Here is an 18,419-nt window from a genome sequence, read left to right as displayed (position 1 = left end):
CAGGGGCGGGGGAAAGTGGCTCTTGTGGCTGCTTGAATTATGCCATTTACATAACAACTGTATGAGTTGATATAAATGAGAAAGCAATAGTTAACTAAGTTTTTCTTAAAGTATATTATATTTATCCTCTATAAAAACCTCAACTTGTGAGTATAATGTTGAGAGTTCCTACTGTTTCTCTTCCCATTGTAAGATAATTTTTTAAATAGAGATTACTAATGAAAAAATATTCCATGAAACTCAAACACAATGTAGTGCTTGTTTAGGTTCAGTTGACTCCCTGTCCCCTCCCTTCATTTGACAACAGGGACAGTGTGACATTCATTAGTTTAACAAGTACTTCCTGGACTCCCACTCTCTTGGGCATTGGGGATATAGTGGTCCCTGACTTTCCAGAGCTTCTAATCTAGGAGGAGAGGCATACTAGACAAACACACAATAATCTTATTCAGAAAAAGAAAGTGAAAAGGGTGTGTTATGACAGAACAACAGAAGGACCTGATTTGGACAGGGGAATCCGGAGAGCCTCACTGAGGAAATGACAATTAAGCTGAGATCCAAGGGTTGAATAGAAGCAGCGTACAAATGTACAGAGGAAGATCTGGGGGAGGGTGCTGCAGGCAGGGGGCACAGCACTTGCAATGGCCTGACCAGGAAAAGGCATGCACAGGGTTGAATGAAGACAGGGTGGCCAGAGCCTGGACAGCAAGGAGCAGGAGGCTGGTTAGGTCACCAGGGGCCAGGCTACATAGGGCCTTGGTAGTGTGTTTGCCCTTTCCATCCTCAACGTGGGAACACACCACCATTTAATGATCGGATCCACTGGTAACACTGTCTGTTCCCTCAGGTCCAGTCTCCATTCCCTGCTCTGCTCACTGCTCCAACAGGAAGATCTCTATAGCTGTGTCACCTGGGTTTCCTTGCCCTCTGGCTTCCAGGTGGAAGCACTGGCAGGAGATGGGAGGGCGGGAAGAGAGAGAGGCTGGGATATCTATCTTCCCTCCTTCCCTGCTGGGCTGTGACACTAGCAATGGCTGTTGTCCTTGGTTCCTTATAGCTACTGCTCCTGTTGAGTGGCCCCGCTCCCAGGGCCACAGTTCTCACCAGCTTCCAGAAACTTCTCCTCCTACTCCCCCCACCCCTTTAAGCCTCAGGGGTGGGGTAATGGCTTCCTGCTGTTACTAGTTCCTGGATACCTCATTTTCCCATACTGATTCTCTTAACCTACCCACATCTCTGTTAGTAGTCTGTTCATTAACTTTCTTCAGTTAAATCCTTGGGGGGGGGAGGGCATCTGCTTCTTGCTGGGGTCCTGATGGATGTAGGTGCTGGCAAAGAGTGACAACAGATTGGCAACCTGAAAATGTCACTGTGGCTGCCTTGTGAAGAAGGGACTGCAGGAGACCTGTGAGGGAGCTACTGCATAACTCTGGTGGGTCCGGCCAGACACTTTGCTCTCCATCTCCACTGTTCACTGTCTAGTGACCCTTCATGCCCAGGAATGCTACATGGGCAGGTACCCCCCGGGGCTTAGTGGATTCCCCAGGCACCAGCACAGGTACTCAACGCTGACTAAAGCAATGATTTCAACTTGAACAGACAGACCCAGAAGAAACTGATTTCTACCAATGTACAGCTGTCTAATAGAAAAAGGCATTTCTTGGTGCAGACATTCTTCAAAGAATGCTACACAAACCAGGCAATTTTTCTTCTGTGGGAAATCTTGTGGGCATGACCTTGCCCCAGGCAGGGGGATGGATGAGATGACCTCACCCGTCTCTCAACTCTAATTAATGGTGTGGTCAGAATGTGCTTTACAAATGTGAAGAGCTTTGCAACTTCTCCATTCAGCACTTGGCTGGTTATAGTGACAGATTTTGGCTTTTCCCATAGTCCTGAGTCATGATTTTTAAGAATCATGAAACTGTAAACTGCTTGTAGGTTTTTGGAAAATCAGAACAGCTGGTCCCTCACTTCCCTGCAGGAGGGCCTGAGTTTTTCTAATCCACAGGCTGCAGGGATGATACTGGTATGCTATTCAGAAATGGCACGCTTGAAACGGGACAGGATGACAACTCATTACACAACCAGGAGATGTCGTGACCACCAGGTCACCTGATCATTGCTGCTCAATAGGTATTTCTAGAACACTCACAATTATTTATTTAACAATGATTTTCTCTGTGCCTACACTACAATGTTTGGCCCAGGCATCTGTCTAGCCAGCAAAAATGAGGGCCCACTATGTGCCAAGCACTGTGCCTTGACAGACATAGGAGGGTAAATATGTCATCAGGTTACCTTCAAGGGAGGCAAGAGCCACATCAATAAGTTGTTTTTATGGTGTGACAAGTGCTATGACAGAAACATGTTTGGTGACAGCACATGAGGAGGTAACAAACCACTGGAGGGTGTCAGAGGCATGTCTGAGTTCAATCATAAAGGACAAGTGGAAGTTCACTGAGGGGGGAGGCCGGAGTTGGGAGGTCTGGAGGGGCAGGTAGTCAGGTTGGGTTGGGTCGGGGCTGGAGAGCTGTGGACAGGTTCCCTCCACAGGGGAGCAATGGGGTCAGGTCTGTGCAGAGGGAAAGGAGGAAACGGGGAGGGAGGGAGGTGGGTGAGGGACAGCTTTGGCTGTAACTCTGTTTCCTGTCATTGTTTTTAAAAATATTTTGGCAGATGGCCAGTACAGGGATTGAAACCCGAACCTTGGTGTTATCAGCACCACACTCTAACCAACCGACCTTTCTGTAAAATAAAGAAAAGAGGGAGAGCTGAAGCAAATAAGGCAAAATGTTAACATCTGTTAAATCTGGTGGGCACATGGGTATCTGTTACACTATTTGCTGCACTTTTCAGAACACTTAAAATATTGCATAATAAAAATATTTTAAGTTAAAGTGTAAAAAACAAGAAAGCTTCGTTCATCAGAAAGAAGAAATCCTACTAGAGATGCTGCAGAGACTGGCCTGGAAAGGTGGGAGGTTGGCTACAGGCTACTGTGATGGCCTAGGTAGGAGAGGGGAGGCCAGAGTGGTAAAGAAGGGGAGAAGGGCCCACCTGAGCCCTTGACCACCTAACTCTGAAGGCTGCCTCCTTTTCTGAGGTGCCTGTGTGAATATCTCCCATCTTCCCTGAGCAGGGCTACCTTTCAGCTGCTCAGGAACAACATACCTTTAAACCCTAAGTGTCCTCAGTTCACACTGATACCAGGGTGCACGCTCACTGTAAATGCCACTGGATGTCCCAGGAACAAATGGGCTTTAGGCCTGGGGACAAGCCGTAAGGAGGCTCTGCCACGCAGTGTGGGCTCCCAGCAGCCACTGGCAATACACCCAGTACAGTGGGTCTCAACAGCAAGTGCTGCACACAGGAATTTTCCCTCCTTTCTCTCATGCACCCAGCTGAGAGAAAAATCTGGCAATTCCACCAAGAATACCAGGTCACATACATACATACCCTTTGATCCAGCACCCTCATTTCTAGGAATTTATCCTACAACTTATACTTGGACTTCAGTGCAATGAGAATATAAACAAGGTCATTCATTGCAGGTGTGAGGAAACAACCCAAGTCCCATCAACAGAGGACAGGAGAGATTATCATGCATCATACAATGGTCATAGAGAATGAAAAAGCAGTTTATGTACAGGTACAGAAAGATCTCGAAGACTGTTGCATGAATACAGGATACAGAACAATATGTATGATATGCTCCCATTTATATTAAATAAGTGGAAAAGGAATACTTATACATATTTGCCTGTATATGCATAAAGTATCAGAATACACAAGGAATAGCTAACATGGTCGCCTCTGTGAAAACAACTGGGTAGGTGGGGGTCAGGGTGGGAGGGAGACTTCTATCTGCATACCCTTTATATCTTTGGAATTTCAAATCATTACCCAGACTCTCCAGGGACAAGTGCTGACCTTGGCCTGGACCTGGGTTATTGACTGGGTGGTTTTCAAGGACCACTGCTCTATCCTCCCACCCATATCCTGAGGGCTTTCCATTTGTCCTTTGGGAGCTGGCCACTACCCTGGGTGAGCACTGTTGCTTGGAGAGCATACAGACAAGGATACAGAATGGGTATGAGGCCTGTGTTGCTTGTCCATTTGTGAGCTAAAATCCCTCAACTCTCCAGGTCCCTGCCTGCCCTACCTAGCATCCTTCCATCTTCCGATTCTCCTTTGGGCCTTCATTCTTGTGCCTCTCAGTCCTTGCAGCCTGGTGCCCAGGCCTGGCCAGTCATATTGGCTCTAGGATGGTCACATGACTCCAACTAGGTCAATGAGCCTCAATTCTGGGGCTTCATGATACAACTTCTAGGAAAGAAAAGCTCTTTCTGTTGGATTTGAAGCTGGTAGGATGTTAAGCTCAGAGCTGTCAGAAAATGAAGCAACGCACAGGAGAGTGGAACAGATCCAGCTATGCCCTAACCTGTCATTTTTGAGAGCCAATACCCAACTACCTTTTTGTTTTAGGCCAGATTGAGTTGAGGTTTCTGTCACTTGCAACAAAAGATTCCAAGCAAATACAAATCCTTGATGGTTTCCTTATCAAAACCAGGAGCCATGCCCCTTTCTGGTTGAGCACCTCGCTCTTGGTTGGTGTGGAATGTGTGGACAAAGCTCCCCCTACTGAAGCACTAATAAGAAGCACAGGAGGCAGCCCGCATTGACTGGCTCTCTCTGCACGCTGCCTGATGCTGGATATCAGCTTTCGGATGTCCAGTGTGCGTGCATGGCGGCGGTGGGGGGGCAGTGTGTGGCGGTGCGTACCTGTAGCAGACATTATCAGTGCAGGGGTTGTGGACTCGGACGATGATGAAGACATGCTGAAAGTGTGAGCGGATATTCTTGGGAGTGAAGGGCAGTGCTCCAGGCTCCTGGAAGATGATGGTCACAATGTCGTTTCCAATGTGCCTCTTCCTTAGTAGCTGGTAAATGGGCAACAGAGAAGGGAGAGGAAAGTGTCACAGGTTGACTCCAGGGGTCCTGCCTGGGCCATTGTAACAGATCCTGTCTCCCTGTTTTCACCCAACTGCCACAGTCTGCCCCCCACACACAGCCAGAGGAAGCCCATGAACACCTGACTCAGATCATATCCCTCCCCTGCTCAGAGCCCTCCCATGGCTCCCTCTCAATCAGGGTAAAGGATAAAATCTCCAGCATGGTCCAGGAGCCCCCACAAGGTGGGCCCCCATTACCTCTCTGACATCTCCTATGCCCTGCTGCTGCTCCTCAAACACGCCAGAAACATTTCCCTCTCAAGGCCTCTGCACTAGCTGTTCCCTCTACCTGGAATGCTCTTCCCCTACACCCCCACAGGGCTTCCTTCCTCACCTCCTCAGGTCTTGCTGAAATGTCACTCTTCCATGGAGGCCTTTGCTGACTATCTAATCCAAGATCCACCCCAGCCCCAACACTACCCTACTTTTGCTTTTCTGCATGCATTACTCAATGCGTATTGACAACACACAGTGACTTTCCCCTCTTCCTTGTGTTTCTTGTCTGTCTCTTCCCATGAGTGTCAGCTCCATGAGAATAGGGATTCTGTTTTGTTCACTGCCCACCGCTATATCCTCAGTACCTAGGACAGTGCCTGGCATACAGGAAGTGCTCAATAAGTATCTGCTGAAAGAGAGCACAGGCCAATGGCCTTCACCTTGTTCAAAGCCACACTCATGGATGATGGTAGATTCAGATCAGAGACTCCTGGCAGGGCCAATTCTAGGCCGCCACCCCCTCCCTGGACACTGAGTTGAGAAGGTCAGGGCATCTGTGGTTTCAGATTGGCCATGGGGGCCCCACCCTCTCTCCTGCTTGTCAGTCTTGAAGGAAGACTATTATCTTCGCAGGTAATGATGTATTCATGACATTTTGTGTATTTGCTCATATTATACTGTTCTGATTTACACACGTTTAGTCTTCATGTAACTGTTAAAGAATGCATGTCAGTAACATGAGACCCACAGACGAGAGTCCCACGTATCTATAAATGAGGTGGCTCACAGTATGAAATCCAGACACACTTAGCAGCTCAACTCATCCACTGAGCTGTTAGTTCTTTACGTGTGTTTTAAACTGCATTAAATTAAATTGCTAGAGAAAGTACCTATTTACTATGGCTGATCCTGTAGTAGACATTTTATATCCATATCTTAATTCACAATCTCATTTAATCTTCACAACAACCCTGTGAGGCATTAACTCATTCACTCTTTTATAGATGAGAAAACTCAGGCTCACAGAGGTTAAATGACTTGCCCTAAGTCATGCAGTGATGGAAGGAAATAGCCAGGACTCTTGTTGTTTTTGGTGGCTGGCTGGTAAGGGGATCCGAACCTTTGACCTGGGTGTTGTCAGCACCATGCTCTCCCAAGTGAGCTAACAGGCCAGTCAGCCAAGAGCCAGGATTCTAACCCACTTCTGTTGATTCTACAAGCCCAGCTTTCCCCACCAAGCCTCCCAAATACACAGGAATAGGCACTGCTTCCTGTGCCCCTCCTATGTGTTGGGCCCCACCTCACACTCTGGTTTCATGCATAAGGGCATGGACTTTTCTCAACAACCTTGAGACAAGGGCACTATCATTCTGCCCATTTTACAGAGTTGGAACTTGGGGCTCAGAGAGGTGAAATCATTTGCCCGAGATCACAAAGTTAGGCAATAGCAAAGAAAGAACTCAAACTCAGGTCTAATTCTGAGAACGATGTACTTAACAGCACACTATTAGGTTAACCTTACGAAATTGCTGACATTTAACCATTTTTGGCCTACGAAATCTACAATGTCACATGTACTGACTGGGAAAAAATATGTACCTCCTAAGCTGTCAATACTCTGTGGGGTTCCTGTTCATTAGGAACTAGGAAGAGTTGCTCCCCGGGCCCTGTCTGCATGGTGTGTCCAGGAGGAGACGGATCACACTGGCAGCAGGTGTTTGCCGTCATTGCCCACCCAGTGCCCCTTCCTTCCTTCTTCCAGTAGCCACACCCACTCTCCTTTGGGAAAGCATCTCCCTGACCTCTGTTTGTTTTGAGTTGTGCTGACCCCACTCACCCTCTCTAGGGGTGGGCATGTGCCTCGGGCTTGGCTACTCAGCCCATTCTATGCCCACCCGAGGCCTAGGGAATAGCATGTGAATGGTCCAATGAGATTCAGCTCTGAAACATTTCTGGGACAACAGGAAGAAACAACTCTCTTTCCCCTAGAGTGACTATGCTTGTAGGATGTGAGCCCAGGGCTGCTAGGATGCATCTTTGCCACTATTTGGGAAGACCCGTGAATGGAACCACTACAAAGAAAAGCAGAGGTGAGAAATAGAGAGGATTCCTAAAATTGTTTGAGCCCCTGGATCTATCCATACCTAAAGTCAGCCCTCTCCTAGAACCTTAGAGCTATATAACCCAGTAAATACCATTTTTTGCTTATGTCAGTTTGGTTTCAGTTTCTGTCACCTGCAGCCAAAATAATGTTGACCGATTCACTCTTCTTTTTCCAAAAGACCAGTGACGACTCAAGAGACCCTTGAGGGAGTCAGAGTAGCTAGGGGCAAGCAGGGTAGCCAAGGAACAGCAAGAAAAACTGGCGCCAAACAGACATCAAGCCACAGCTGGCCTAGTTTCTAACCGCCAGGTGAAGTGATCATGGAACATGGGGTCTCCAAGACTAAGAGCCTCCATCTGATCCACAGGATGGTAGCAGGTGAGCCAGTGCCAGGTAGGCAGGCCGCCAAAAACCACAAGGAGGGAGAATGCCTTGAGGCCCAATGGAGCATCAGCTGAAGATCACTGACCTGCTGCCTGTTGTTGGGGGTGTAAGGGAGCAGGGTGGAGACGTGGAACATGACCTCGTAGTCCTGGTACGTCGTGTAGAGGGAGTGGGTTCCCGTGGAGTCAGCTGAAACAGAAATACCAGTTAGCGACACATTTCCAAAACCTCTGAGTATTTGCCATATCCCACATACCATCTGTGCTACTTTTTAACTTGATGCTTTTAGTTAAATCCACTTTTTAAAATTAAATGAATTTAGGTAAAAAGGAAACCTTACATTATACACCCACCAGATTGGTAAAAATTAAAAAGTCTGACAATATCAAGGGTTGGTGAGGATGTGGAGCAACTGGAACCCTTTATGTGGCTGGTTAGGTGTGTAAACTGGTACAACTACTTTGTTCTGTTTTTTTGTTGTTTTTTTAGTGTCTGGCCGATATGGTGATCCGAACCCTTGACCCTGGTGATACGACACGGTGCTCTAACCAACTGAGCTAACTGGCTAGCCCAGTACAAACACTTTGGAAAACTTCTTAGCAATCTCTGTTAAACCTGAAAGCAGGCTTAATCAATAAATCTAGCACCTCCTCTCCCAAGACCACAGCCTGGAGAAATCATGCAAGCGTGCCCTGGGATATGGGTACAAGAATCTCCAAATGTCAGTCAAAAGAATGGATAAACACATGGTGGTACACTCATACTGTGGAAAAATATACAGCCAGAAAAAGGAACAAGTCACAGCTGCAACAAGAGTGATAAGGACTGAGTTGTGTCCCCCAAGTTTTACGTATTAGAAGCTTGATTCCCACCGTGACTGTTGGGAGGGTGGAAAATCCTATTACGGTAATTGAAATGTGGAGCCTTGAAGAGGTGATTGGACTGTGAGGACTATGCCCAGTGAATGGATTGATCCATTCAGTGAGTAATAAGTTGAAAGATTAATTGTGGTCATAGTCATGGTTCTGATGGCTTTTTAATAGGAGCCAACTGAGGTTAGCTCTCTCTCTGCACCTGCATTTTCTGCCATGTGAGATCCCTGCCTTGCTGTAAAGCCACCACCAAAGATGACCCTCACCAGATGTGTACCCTGGACTTTGGACTTCCCAGCCTCCAAAACTGTAAGCAATAAATTTTGTTTTCTTATAAATCACCCAGTTCCAGGTATTTTGTTATAAGCAACAGAAATAGACTAATAAAAATGAGTGAATCCTACAAATATAATGTTGAGTGAAAGAAACCAGACACATATTGTATGATTCCATTCACGTTACGTGCAATAGCAGGCCATTGTTGAAGGATGCATATATAAGCAGCAAAACTATGAAGAAATACAAGGAAATGATTACCATAAGAGTTAGGATATTGGTGATCTCAAGTAGGAAGGGAGGTTATGACCAGGGAAAGATGCATCTGATTATTTACCCCATGTTTCAGAGGGGGACACTGATGCACAGAGAGGGAGTGACTTGCCCAAGGTCACACGCAATCAATGGTGGAGTCTAAACCAGAAACTCAGGCTGTCTGACTCCAGATCTGCTTTCTTAACAATATGCTGCCTCTCAGTGTCAAGTGGGGACATTGAAGCCACAGTTGGCTAGCAATAGAGCCAGGTCACCCCCAGGTACTCCAGGTGGCTGCTTGAGCCAGGGGTATCCCTACCTGTTAATTGGCAAGACTCTGGCCAGGAGCACTATGCTTCCTGGAGTCCTCTGAGAAAACCCACTTCCCACAGAAACCACACAGAAGCAGCTGATGTTCATGTGAGTGCTAGTTCTCTATAAGGCACTGTGATGGGCATCTGATCCTCACAGCAATGCCAGCGGGAGTGGGGCAAAATTATTGCTTTCATTTTATGGAGGAAAATCCTGAGCCTCAGGAGCAAGCATTTGTCAGAGAAGGGGGGTATGTCTTCTATTCCTTTTTCTGCCTGCGCTGCTCCTTTAGCAACGAAGGAAATAACATCATCATCAGCAGTAATATTAACACTCACATCTGCTGGTTCCTATGTGCCAGGCTTGTTGTGCGGGGCCTGCTGCCTTGTCAGCACTCTGCAGGTAATACCCACACTCACAGGGCTCTGGGGAGTGCCAGGCACAGAGTGAGGACTCAGAATGTCTGGGTCAATGTTGTCATATTGAACCCTCACCATACTCCTGAGGTAAGTACTATTACCCTTGCTTTACAGATGAGGAAACTGAGCTAGAGACAGACAGAGCTACCTGTCCAAGATCACAAAACCAGCAAATGGCATAATAATATGCCTTTTCTTTCTCCTGTCTTGTTCAACAGAGGAGGTGAGGGTGATGACGACAGCCACAGGCACCTGCCTAACGCTTTACCTATCTCTCTAAGATTAGCCTCTGGAACTGGGCCTTCATTTTCCAGATGAGCAAACTGAGGCTTGGAGAGGTGTGGTGAAGAGCAAGTGACTGAGCCATCTTGGGGCTTTCTGACTCCCAGCCTGAGCAACTAACCCAACGACGGCCCACCCCCAAGGACAATGGCAGTCCATTCCCCAGTGGACAATGGCAGTCCATTCCCCAGTGAGCTGTGACCCCTGAATGTCACCCACCCATCTCCACAAACTACTTAGCATAAAACATTTCAATCCTACATCTTGTCTATATGTATGTATGCATTCACATTATATGTACAGAAAATGCTACAATGAATATGTTGTATCTATCACTGTGATATGGATTGAATTGTGTCCCCCCAATTTTCCTATATTTGAAACTTAATCTCCATTGTGGTAGTGTTAAAAGGGTGGGAAATCTTATTATGGTAACTGAAAGCTGGGGCCTTGAAGAGGTGATTAGATTGTGAAAACTATGCCCTAGTGAATGAATTAATCCATTAATGGTTTAATGGTGGTCATGGGCATGGTTCTGGTGGCTTTAAAAGGAGAGCCCTTTAGGAACTCTCTCACTTCTGCCATTCTTGCCATGCAACACCCTCCTTTACTGTAGAGTCACCACTAAGAACAAGGACCTCACCAGATGTGTTCCCTGGACTTTGGACTTCCCAGCCTCCAAAACTGCAGGTAATAAATAGTTTCTTTACAAATTACCCGGTTTCAGGTATTTCTGTTATAAGCAACAGAAGTGGACTAATATAACCTGCCTTAAGAAACAGACTACCACCAACACTCTAACGTGAGCACCACTTTCCAGCCATACCACCCTTTCTCCCTCCTACCAGCCTGAACATTGTGTCTATCATTCTCCTGTTTTTCTTCAGTTTTACCACTTAAGAACAAATTTCCAAATAACATATTGTTGGGTATGCTTTTCAAATAATTGTTACATAAAAGGCATCATTCAGTACATGCTCTTCTGAGACCTGCTATCTATGCACACAGAACATGAAGTATGTGGCCCTCACCCAGGCAGGCTCCTGTGGCGCCCCTTTGTCTCCGCTGCATGAATACACACAATCCTGCCAGTGCACACTGGGTGCTCCAGGTGACTGTGGAGCATACCTCCTGATAAGCATGTGCATGCACTCTCAGAGTATGTATCTAGGAGTGCAGCTGTTGAGTCACAGAGAAGAAGTATCTTCAGACTTTACTAGAATGTGCCGCACTGTTTTCCTGAGTGGATATACTATCCGCGTTCCCACCAGTGGGGTCCTATAGCTCCCACTGCCCCACATCCTCACCTCGGTATTACCAGGCCTTTTAATTTTTGCCTGTTGGGTGGGCGTGCAATGGTGGCTCACTGTGATCGAACCAGCCCCTGACTTACTCTTGACATCCAGCTGAGCGGCGTACTTGGTAAAGCCCTTCAGGCAGACCTTCTCGCCAATGAGGGACAGGAACTCCTCAAAGGCCGGGCCCGCCTCCTCGTTGTTGTACATCTCCTCCTCAGAGCTCTGGCCAGCCTTGCAGTAGAGGATGCCCACCTTGTGTTTCCGGCAGAGCTGCAGAAGCAAGGGTGGCTTTGTGGAGACAGGCCAGGCAGAGATGTCAGGGGGAATGGAACAAAGGGGTATTTCTGAGGCATTCAGCCCTGGGAGATACTGGGACCACTCAGGAATTCAGAGACACAGCCAGAGAGAAAGGAAAAAGGCATTGGGGCATGTCTCAGTTGGCCCTCTGCCTCGCTCCCATTCCAGAGAGGCACAGCATGGTGCCCATGCTGCCTGCTCTCCTCTCTACGGTGGGCAGAGGGCAGCTGGCAACACCACTCTTGAGGGAAAGAAGCTGTTGCCTTGGCCAGCTTCCACAGCAGGTGGACTGGAACTGGCTGTGATTCTGCAAAAGCAAAATCTGGAGGGCTCAGGCCGTACAGTCAACATTTTTTAGGAGGTAGGTCCCCAATAACCACTCTTATGTTAGGTATTCCTCATTCTCCTGGTCACTGGTGACTGGACCATGGACAGACACACAGACACCTGACCTAAGCATAGGCCACGCAGGGGCTCTCCTATAAACTGAGAGTCAGCTGGCTGGGGTCTGAACGTGGCTTAATTCTAACAGCAACTCTGGGAGCTGGGGGAGAGGCAAGAGAAGCAGAGAGAGCCAGCGTGCAGAGGGGAAGGAAAGACACACAGCAGATAACATGCATGCACACTTGCACGCATGCACACATGAACCTGGCGGCTATCTCATCCCCAGACTACTTTCTTCCTAGGACCCAGTTACATTCCTGCTCTTGACACCCCTAAAATTTGATAACAGACTTCTCCTTTTGCTGAAACTAGCTTAAGTTGGTTTCTGTTACTTGTGAAAAAAAAAAGTGACCAAGACAGAAAGAGGCACCAGGAGTTGGGTGGCAGGCTATTTCCGCAGTGTCTTCACCTCCCCCGTTCATTTCCCTGGCTCACCCCTTGCTCATCAAGCTTCAGCAGCTGCTCCGTCACCTTGGGAGTGTTGAGAGCCAGCCGCAGGCAGTGGATATTGAGTTCGGGGATGACATATTCCAGGGCGTCCTTCAGGGGTAGGCCCCGCCCAGTGCCATGCTTCGTGGCTGTGGGTGTGGCATCTTCCAGGATGGAGCCCCGCAGGGTGATGAGCTACTCAGGGAACAGAAGAAAAGGTTAGGAGGCTTACAGGACCTAGAAAGGGATTAGAGTACATGAGGGAGGTCCTGTTTTCAAAGAGTCATGGGCAATGGTTAGAAGCTTGGACTCTAAGCCAGGACTTGAACTTGCCCTCCTGGCTGTGTGACCTTGACCAAGTGACTTCATAGTTCTGAGCATCAACTTATTCTTTTGTGAAATGTGTACAGTGATAGTATCATGACCATGAACAGGTGTTGGGAGGATTAAATGAGACAATGGATATAAAATACCTTCATTTGTTCCACACATACTGTTGAGTGCCTCCAGTGTCCCAGTCCTATTCTAGGTGCAGTGAACAAAACAAAGACCCTTGTCCTTGTAGAGCTGACATTTGAGTGGGAAGATGGATTATGTCAAGTAATAGGAAGTATAATGAATAATACAGGCTCTACAAAGAGGTGGGCTCTCACTGTCGTTATTACAATAACATTATTTTATAAACATATTACCATAAACTCTCATGTAAAACACCTGCCTGCCGTGGACAGGTGTAAACACACACATATTTTTAATCCCTCTTAGGTGATTCTGATGTGTAGTCAGCGTTGAAAACCTTTAATCAAAGCTAATCACGGCTATCTCATTCCCCTTCCCCAGATGTTTCTTTCCAAATTTTTCCTATCGCCATCCATGTGACCAATTCCAGGCAATGAGATGTGAGGGGAATTCTGCTTGGTGAGGACTTCTGGAGACAGATTCTTCTCTCTGATAAAAGGAAAGCACCTTTCTGCCTGCCCATTTCTTCTTGCTAGTGACACTGGTGTAAGATGTTTAGAGCTGTGGCATCCATGTTGTGATCAAGAGGAAAGAGACAACAGAGTCTCAGAAGTCGATCCCTGCAGCTGCCTACCTCCAGATTTCTTAGATCATTAAAATAATCCTGTATTTGTTTTAGTTATGGTTAGTCAGGTTTTCTGTTACTTTGCAGTCAAAGAAATTTCTAACTGATATATCTTAATAACAAGTCACATTTATGAAGGTGCAGGTCACTGCACTGTGCTCCATGTAGTGTAGTAATTACTTAATTATATGTATAGGTCTGTTCAGGGGAAGTTTTATTTCTGTTTTGCAGATGAGGAAACTGAATCTCCAAGAGGTTAGGTACCTTCTCCAAGGTCCCCATAGCTGACAAGTGGCTGAACCCGGTCTGACTTCTCCAAAGCTCATGGTTTTTTTCATTCATTCATTCATTCATTTACTGCTGTGAAGTATAATCCACAAACACAAGGGTACTTCAAAAAGTTCATGGAAAATGGGATTAAAATGTAGTATGGGGTTGGCCCTTTAGTTCAGTTGGTTAGTGTGATGTTATAACACCAAGGTCAAGGGTTCGGATCCCCTTACTGGCCAGCCACCAAAAAACCCCCAAATCTTTCCATAAACGTTTTGAAGACTCCTCCTATAAAAGTCATTAATACATATATGCACGGCTAAAGAAGTTATCACAAAATGAATACATGGGTAATCACCACCCAGATCAAGAAATACAACATTTCCAGCCTCTGAAGCCCTTTCATGCCCCTTCCTTTATCCCCAAAGGTATCCCTACCCTGACTTCCAACACCATAATTTATTTCTTCCTATTTTTGAGTTTCACGCAGTTTGTATTCTTTTGTTACCTGGCTTATTTATCTTAATGTTACACATATAAGATTCAGTCATGTTGTTGCAAGAGGCTGATGTTTTTTACCATGATAGATTTAATCCTTTCTACTATTGATGAGCATCAGAAGTGCTTCTAGTATTTGACAACTGTGAATAGTGCTGTTAGGAACTTTCAAAGAAGCACCTCTTGGTGCCCAAGAACACATTTTCCTTTGGGTTTATACCTAGGAGAGAAATTGTCAAGTCACCAGGCATGCTAATCTTCAATTTTACTGAACTGCCAAAGAGTTTTCCAAGTGGTTGTCCCAATTTACACCCCACTAGCCCTGTCTGAGGGCCCCTGTTGCTTCATGTTCTAATAGCATCTCATGCTTCTAGCTGCGATGTGCTTTTGGCCACCAGGTTATGCCATACCCTGGGCCCAGCACATTAAAAATGCATGGCAGGGGGTCTAGAATACCACAACAAAAGCACCTAAAATACACTTGGGGCTATGGTTTAAGGACTAAAGAGAATCAGTGTTCACTGCAAAAACATGTTCACCTAAGTCAACAGACATAGAAGGCAGCAAACATAATGTGTCATAACTTCGCCTCTAAGCATACAGGCCACCCTTGCCAAACAGGACCTGGGCAAGAGGGATGTGTGGAAGAAATGAAATGATCTCACGGTTGGGAGTTCCCAGTTCTGGCCACGGTAATAAATAAACAAACAGATCTCTCTTATCATAAGCAAGGTAGTCTTGAAACAGATCATGAAAAGCAATGATGTCAGCTGTTCTGCCTTGCCAATCTGGGTGGCCCTAGGGTTGTGGGTTCAATGCACCAAGAGGATCAGTGTCTTTATATTCTACTGACACTGTCCTGCAGCACCCTCTGCTGGGAGCTAAGGGATAGCATGGACCAGAAATCTTCATTCCGCCACACTGGAGAAAGGTCATATTTTGGCTCTGACTACTTGACCAATGCCCACTACTTGGAAAACTCCCAGCTTTTCCTTCTGCACTGCGGATAATAAGTAGGGCACTGGCAGATCACAAGTGGCCACCTCTCTCTCCACCTGGTCATGTCTACTGTTATCTCCCAGTTGGTGAGCAGCCTCTTCCTGGTCTCCCTGCTCCCTCCCCCGCTGCCTCCCTGCCCATTCTTTCTGCAACAGCCTGAGTCAGATCACAGCTCTCCTCTGCTCAGAACCCAACAACATTTGGCATCACCTCATTGAGAGTAACAAACCAAATGAGCTGTGAAAGGGATACAGCACCATGTAAACAAGGAGGTTCCCATTTGCACAGGTTGTTCTTTGCTGGCTCCTGACTCAGGTGCACTCCCTGCTTTTGTCTGTACTGGGCAGTGGGTGCACACTTTGAGAACTTTCCTGGGTGGTTACTTGGTAGTCAGTCTGCCTGGGTTTGAATCCCAGCTCCACCCCTCCCTAGCTGTGTAAACCTCAGTAAGTTGCTTAATTTCTTTGTGCCCGTTTCTTCATTGATAAAGTGGGAATAAGAATGCCTACTTCAAAGTATTGAAAGGATTCAATAAGATAATCCATGTAGAGTGCTTAGCACTGTACATGGCATACAGTGAGAGCTCAATATGTGTTAGGTAAATATGTGTATATGTACAAAACCACATACATAGTTAAGATTTTTTTTTTTTTTTTTTTTTTGGCCTGATAAGGATACAGAGGTGGAAAAAAAAATTTTTTTAATTGTAAATAGGAAGCTACAGTTTGCTTTTCTCCCACTTAACAGTATGCTTTGGAGATTGTTTATATATAAGTACACACACACACACACACACACACACACACACACAATCAGATGTACCTATTGAACAAAAATGGGGTCCCACTAGGTGCACTATTACACTTGGTTTTTTCACTTCATGAGACTTTCCCTTTTTTACTTTGCATACTTACATATTGCTTAACGTCTTAACAATGAGTGTATGGTACATTTTAAATAAGAAAGAACTGATAAAATAAAAATCCAGCCTCTAACCCTATCAAAACTAAGGCCTGTCAAGAACTTGTGTTTGCCAGGCCAAAGTGAACCCACTGGTCCTGGTGAGCCAGACCATCCCTGGCTGATTGGGGACCCCTGTGTCCTGTGCCCTGCCTGCAAGGGCGCTTGGGATAGGGCAGCCCTGGCTTGGGGCTTGTCCTGTCCAGGCTCACTGGGGCTGGGACAGGGGTGGGGGGCCAGGAACTGGAGTTCGGGCAAGTAGTGCCAAAGCCCAGCTCCAAGTCCGTTCCTGCCTCCGTGAGAAGCTTGGTGCTGCCAACACTCATATTCCATCTGCTGAGAGATGCAGGCCCACTCGAGACAGTCTGCTTGGCGGCCGGGGGTGGCCATCTGGGGCAGACCAGCCGGCTGGCTTGGAAAGCAGCCTGGGCCCTCGCTCTGGCCCCCATACCTTGGTTTACAGGAGCCTGAGGCATGTGTGTGGGAACAGGAGGAGGACAGAACCCCATCCCTGAGATCAATCCCTGCTCCCCAGTATGGTCCTGTGACCTCTCAGGAAAGAATGATGGCCACAACAGTAGTGTCAATCACGATACCACCTGGCAATCAAAGCACTTACTGCCCTGTAGCCTTGTGCTGCCACTTTGTGTATATTGATCAAGAGAACCTTCCCACCTCTCCAGGAGACAGGCAACAGTATAAAGTTTACTTTATAGACAAGACACTGAGGTGCACAGAGGTAAAGCCATCTGTCCAAGGTCACATAGCTAGTGGGTGGCAGAGCTGGACTGACCCTAGGGCTGTGTGTTCCCAGAGCCAGAATTCAAATTTGACCTTACAGGCACTGTGGTGCCATGGTTAAGGGCATGGGGCTCAGGGGCTAGGCAGCCTGGGTCCACGTTCTGATGAGAGGTTCTCTCTCTGGGCCTCAACATCCTCATCTGTAGAATGGGGATAAATAATGGGACCCATGTCATGTGACAGTTGAGAAGATCTGATGGGTCAATGCATATAAAACACTTGTTAGGACAGGGCTTGGCACTACTATGTGCTAAAAGTGTTAGCTATAATTATCACTATTGCTGTCACTATATTTGGGCTATGGGATCCTCCACTCTGCCTCCACGACAGGGTTAGGAAGGAATGAGACAAACCTTTTTGGCCACTGCCCCTCCCTCCAACTCCAGATGATGGGGTCCTCAGGCCTAAGGGCCCAGTCGGGTAGCTCTGCAAGGGGCTGGGCCCAGGGATGAGTCTGTGTGTGGAGGGCAGAGAAAAGCCTGCTGTGGGTGTGAACTTCAGGGTGAGGCCACAACCCACAAAATATGACAAGGGGGCAGTAGACTAAGACCTCTCCTAACAGCTAACCTCACTGAGCCCAGCACTGCCTGCTCTACATGTGCGACCTCACCGAGCCCACATCACAGTCCTGTAAGCCTGGGATTTCCAAGGGGGAAACTGAGGGTCCAAGAGGAGAAGCCTCATGCCCAAGGTTTTGGCACTGCTGAGCAGCTGAACTCACAACAGGTCTCCAACACATCAAGCATGGTCCTGCCTCAGGATCTTTACACTAGTTGTTCCCTCTGCCCAGAATGCTCTTCTTCCAGCTGTCCACCTGGCTCCCTCTGTCACCTCCTTTAGGTCTTTACTCAAATATCATCTTCCCAGTGACCATCCTGTCTAAAAATCTAACCACCCACCTTCTTTTCTCTTCCTTGCTTTATTTTCCACACCGTCATCATGTACCACACTGTATAATTAACTCAGGTATAATGCATACCGTCTGTCTCCCCATGAGACTACAGTCCCATGGGCATCTTTGTTGTCTTATTTGCTACTCTTCTCTCAGTGCCGGGCACAGGGCTGCAGGTGGCAGTGCTGAGTGAATCTCTGTGCAATGAATGGATCCCAAGCCTCTGACCATGGAACTCAAGGGTTCCTGTGCCTGGCCTGGGGTAGACTGGAGTCCCCAGAGGCTAGTTTTGTAGCCTCTTTGGGTGTCAGA

At 47.1% G+C, this 18,419-nt stretch overlaps 1 protein-coding gene across 4 annotated transcripts in view; it reads right to left on the bottom strand.

The window, feature by feature from the left end:
- SIPA1L3 (signal induced proliferation associated 1 like 3) overlaps positions 1 to 18,419 on the bottom strand; it is a 230,366-nt gene that overhangs the window by 74,535 nt on the left and 137,412 nt on the right. For all 4 annotated transcript variants that reach the window (XR_010024615.1, XM_063110753.1, XM_063110754.1 and 1 more), the window contains exons 5-8: positions 12,610 to 12,798; positions 11,529 to 11,703; positions 7,805 to 7,908; positions 4,786 to 4,943 (exon numbers count right to left, since the gene is read on the bottom strand). Coding sequence is in view for 3 of the 4 variants with exons in the window: in XM_063110753.1 (XP_062966823.1) it covers positions 4,786 to 4,943; positions 7,805 to 7,908; positions 11,529 to 11,703; positions 12,610 to 12,798 (626 nt within the window). In the remaining variant the exon portion in view is untranslated. The remainder of the gene's footprint in view (positions 1 to 4,785; positions 4,944 to 7,804; positions 7,909 to 11,528; positions 11,704 to 12,609; positions 12,799 to 18,419) is intronic.

The sequence above is a fragment of the Cynocephalus volans genome, chromosome 10, assembly GCF_027409185.1.
Source record: "Cynocephalus volans isolate mCynVol1 chromosome 10, mCynVol1.pri, whole genome shotgun sequence".
Classification (NCBI taxonomy): domain Eukaryota; kingdom Metazoa; phylum Chordata; class Mammalia; order Dermoptera; family Cynocephalidae; genus Cynocephalus; species Cynocephalus volans.
Note: the sequence above shows the minus strand (reverse complement) of the source record. Positions and strands in the feature narration are given on the sequence as shown.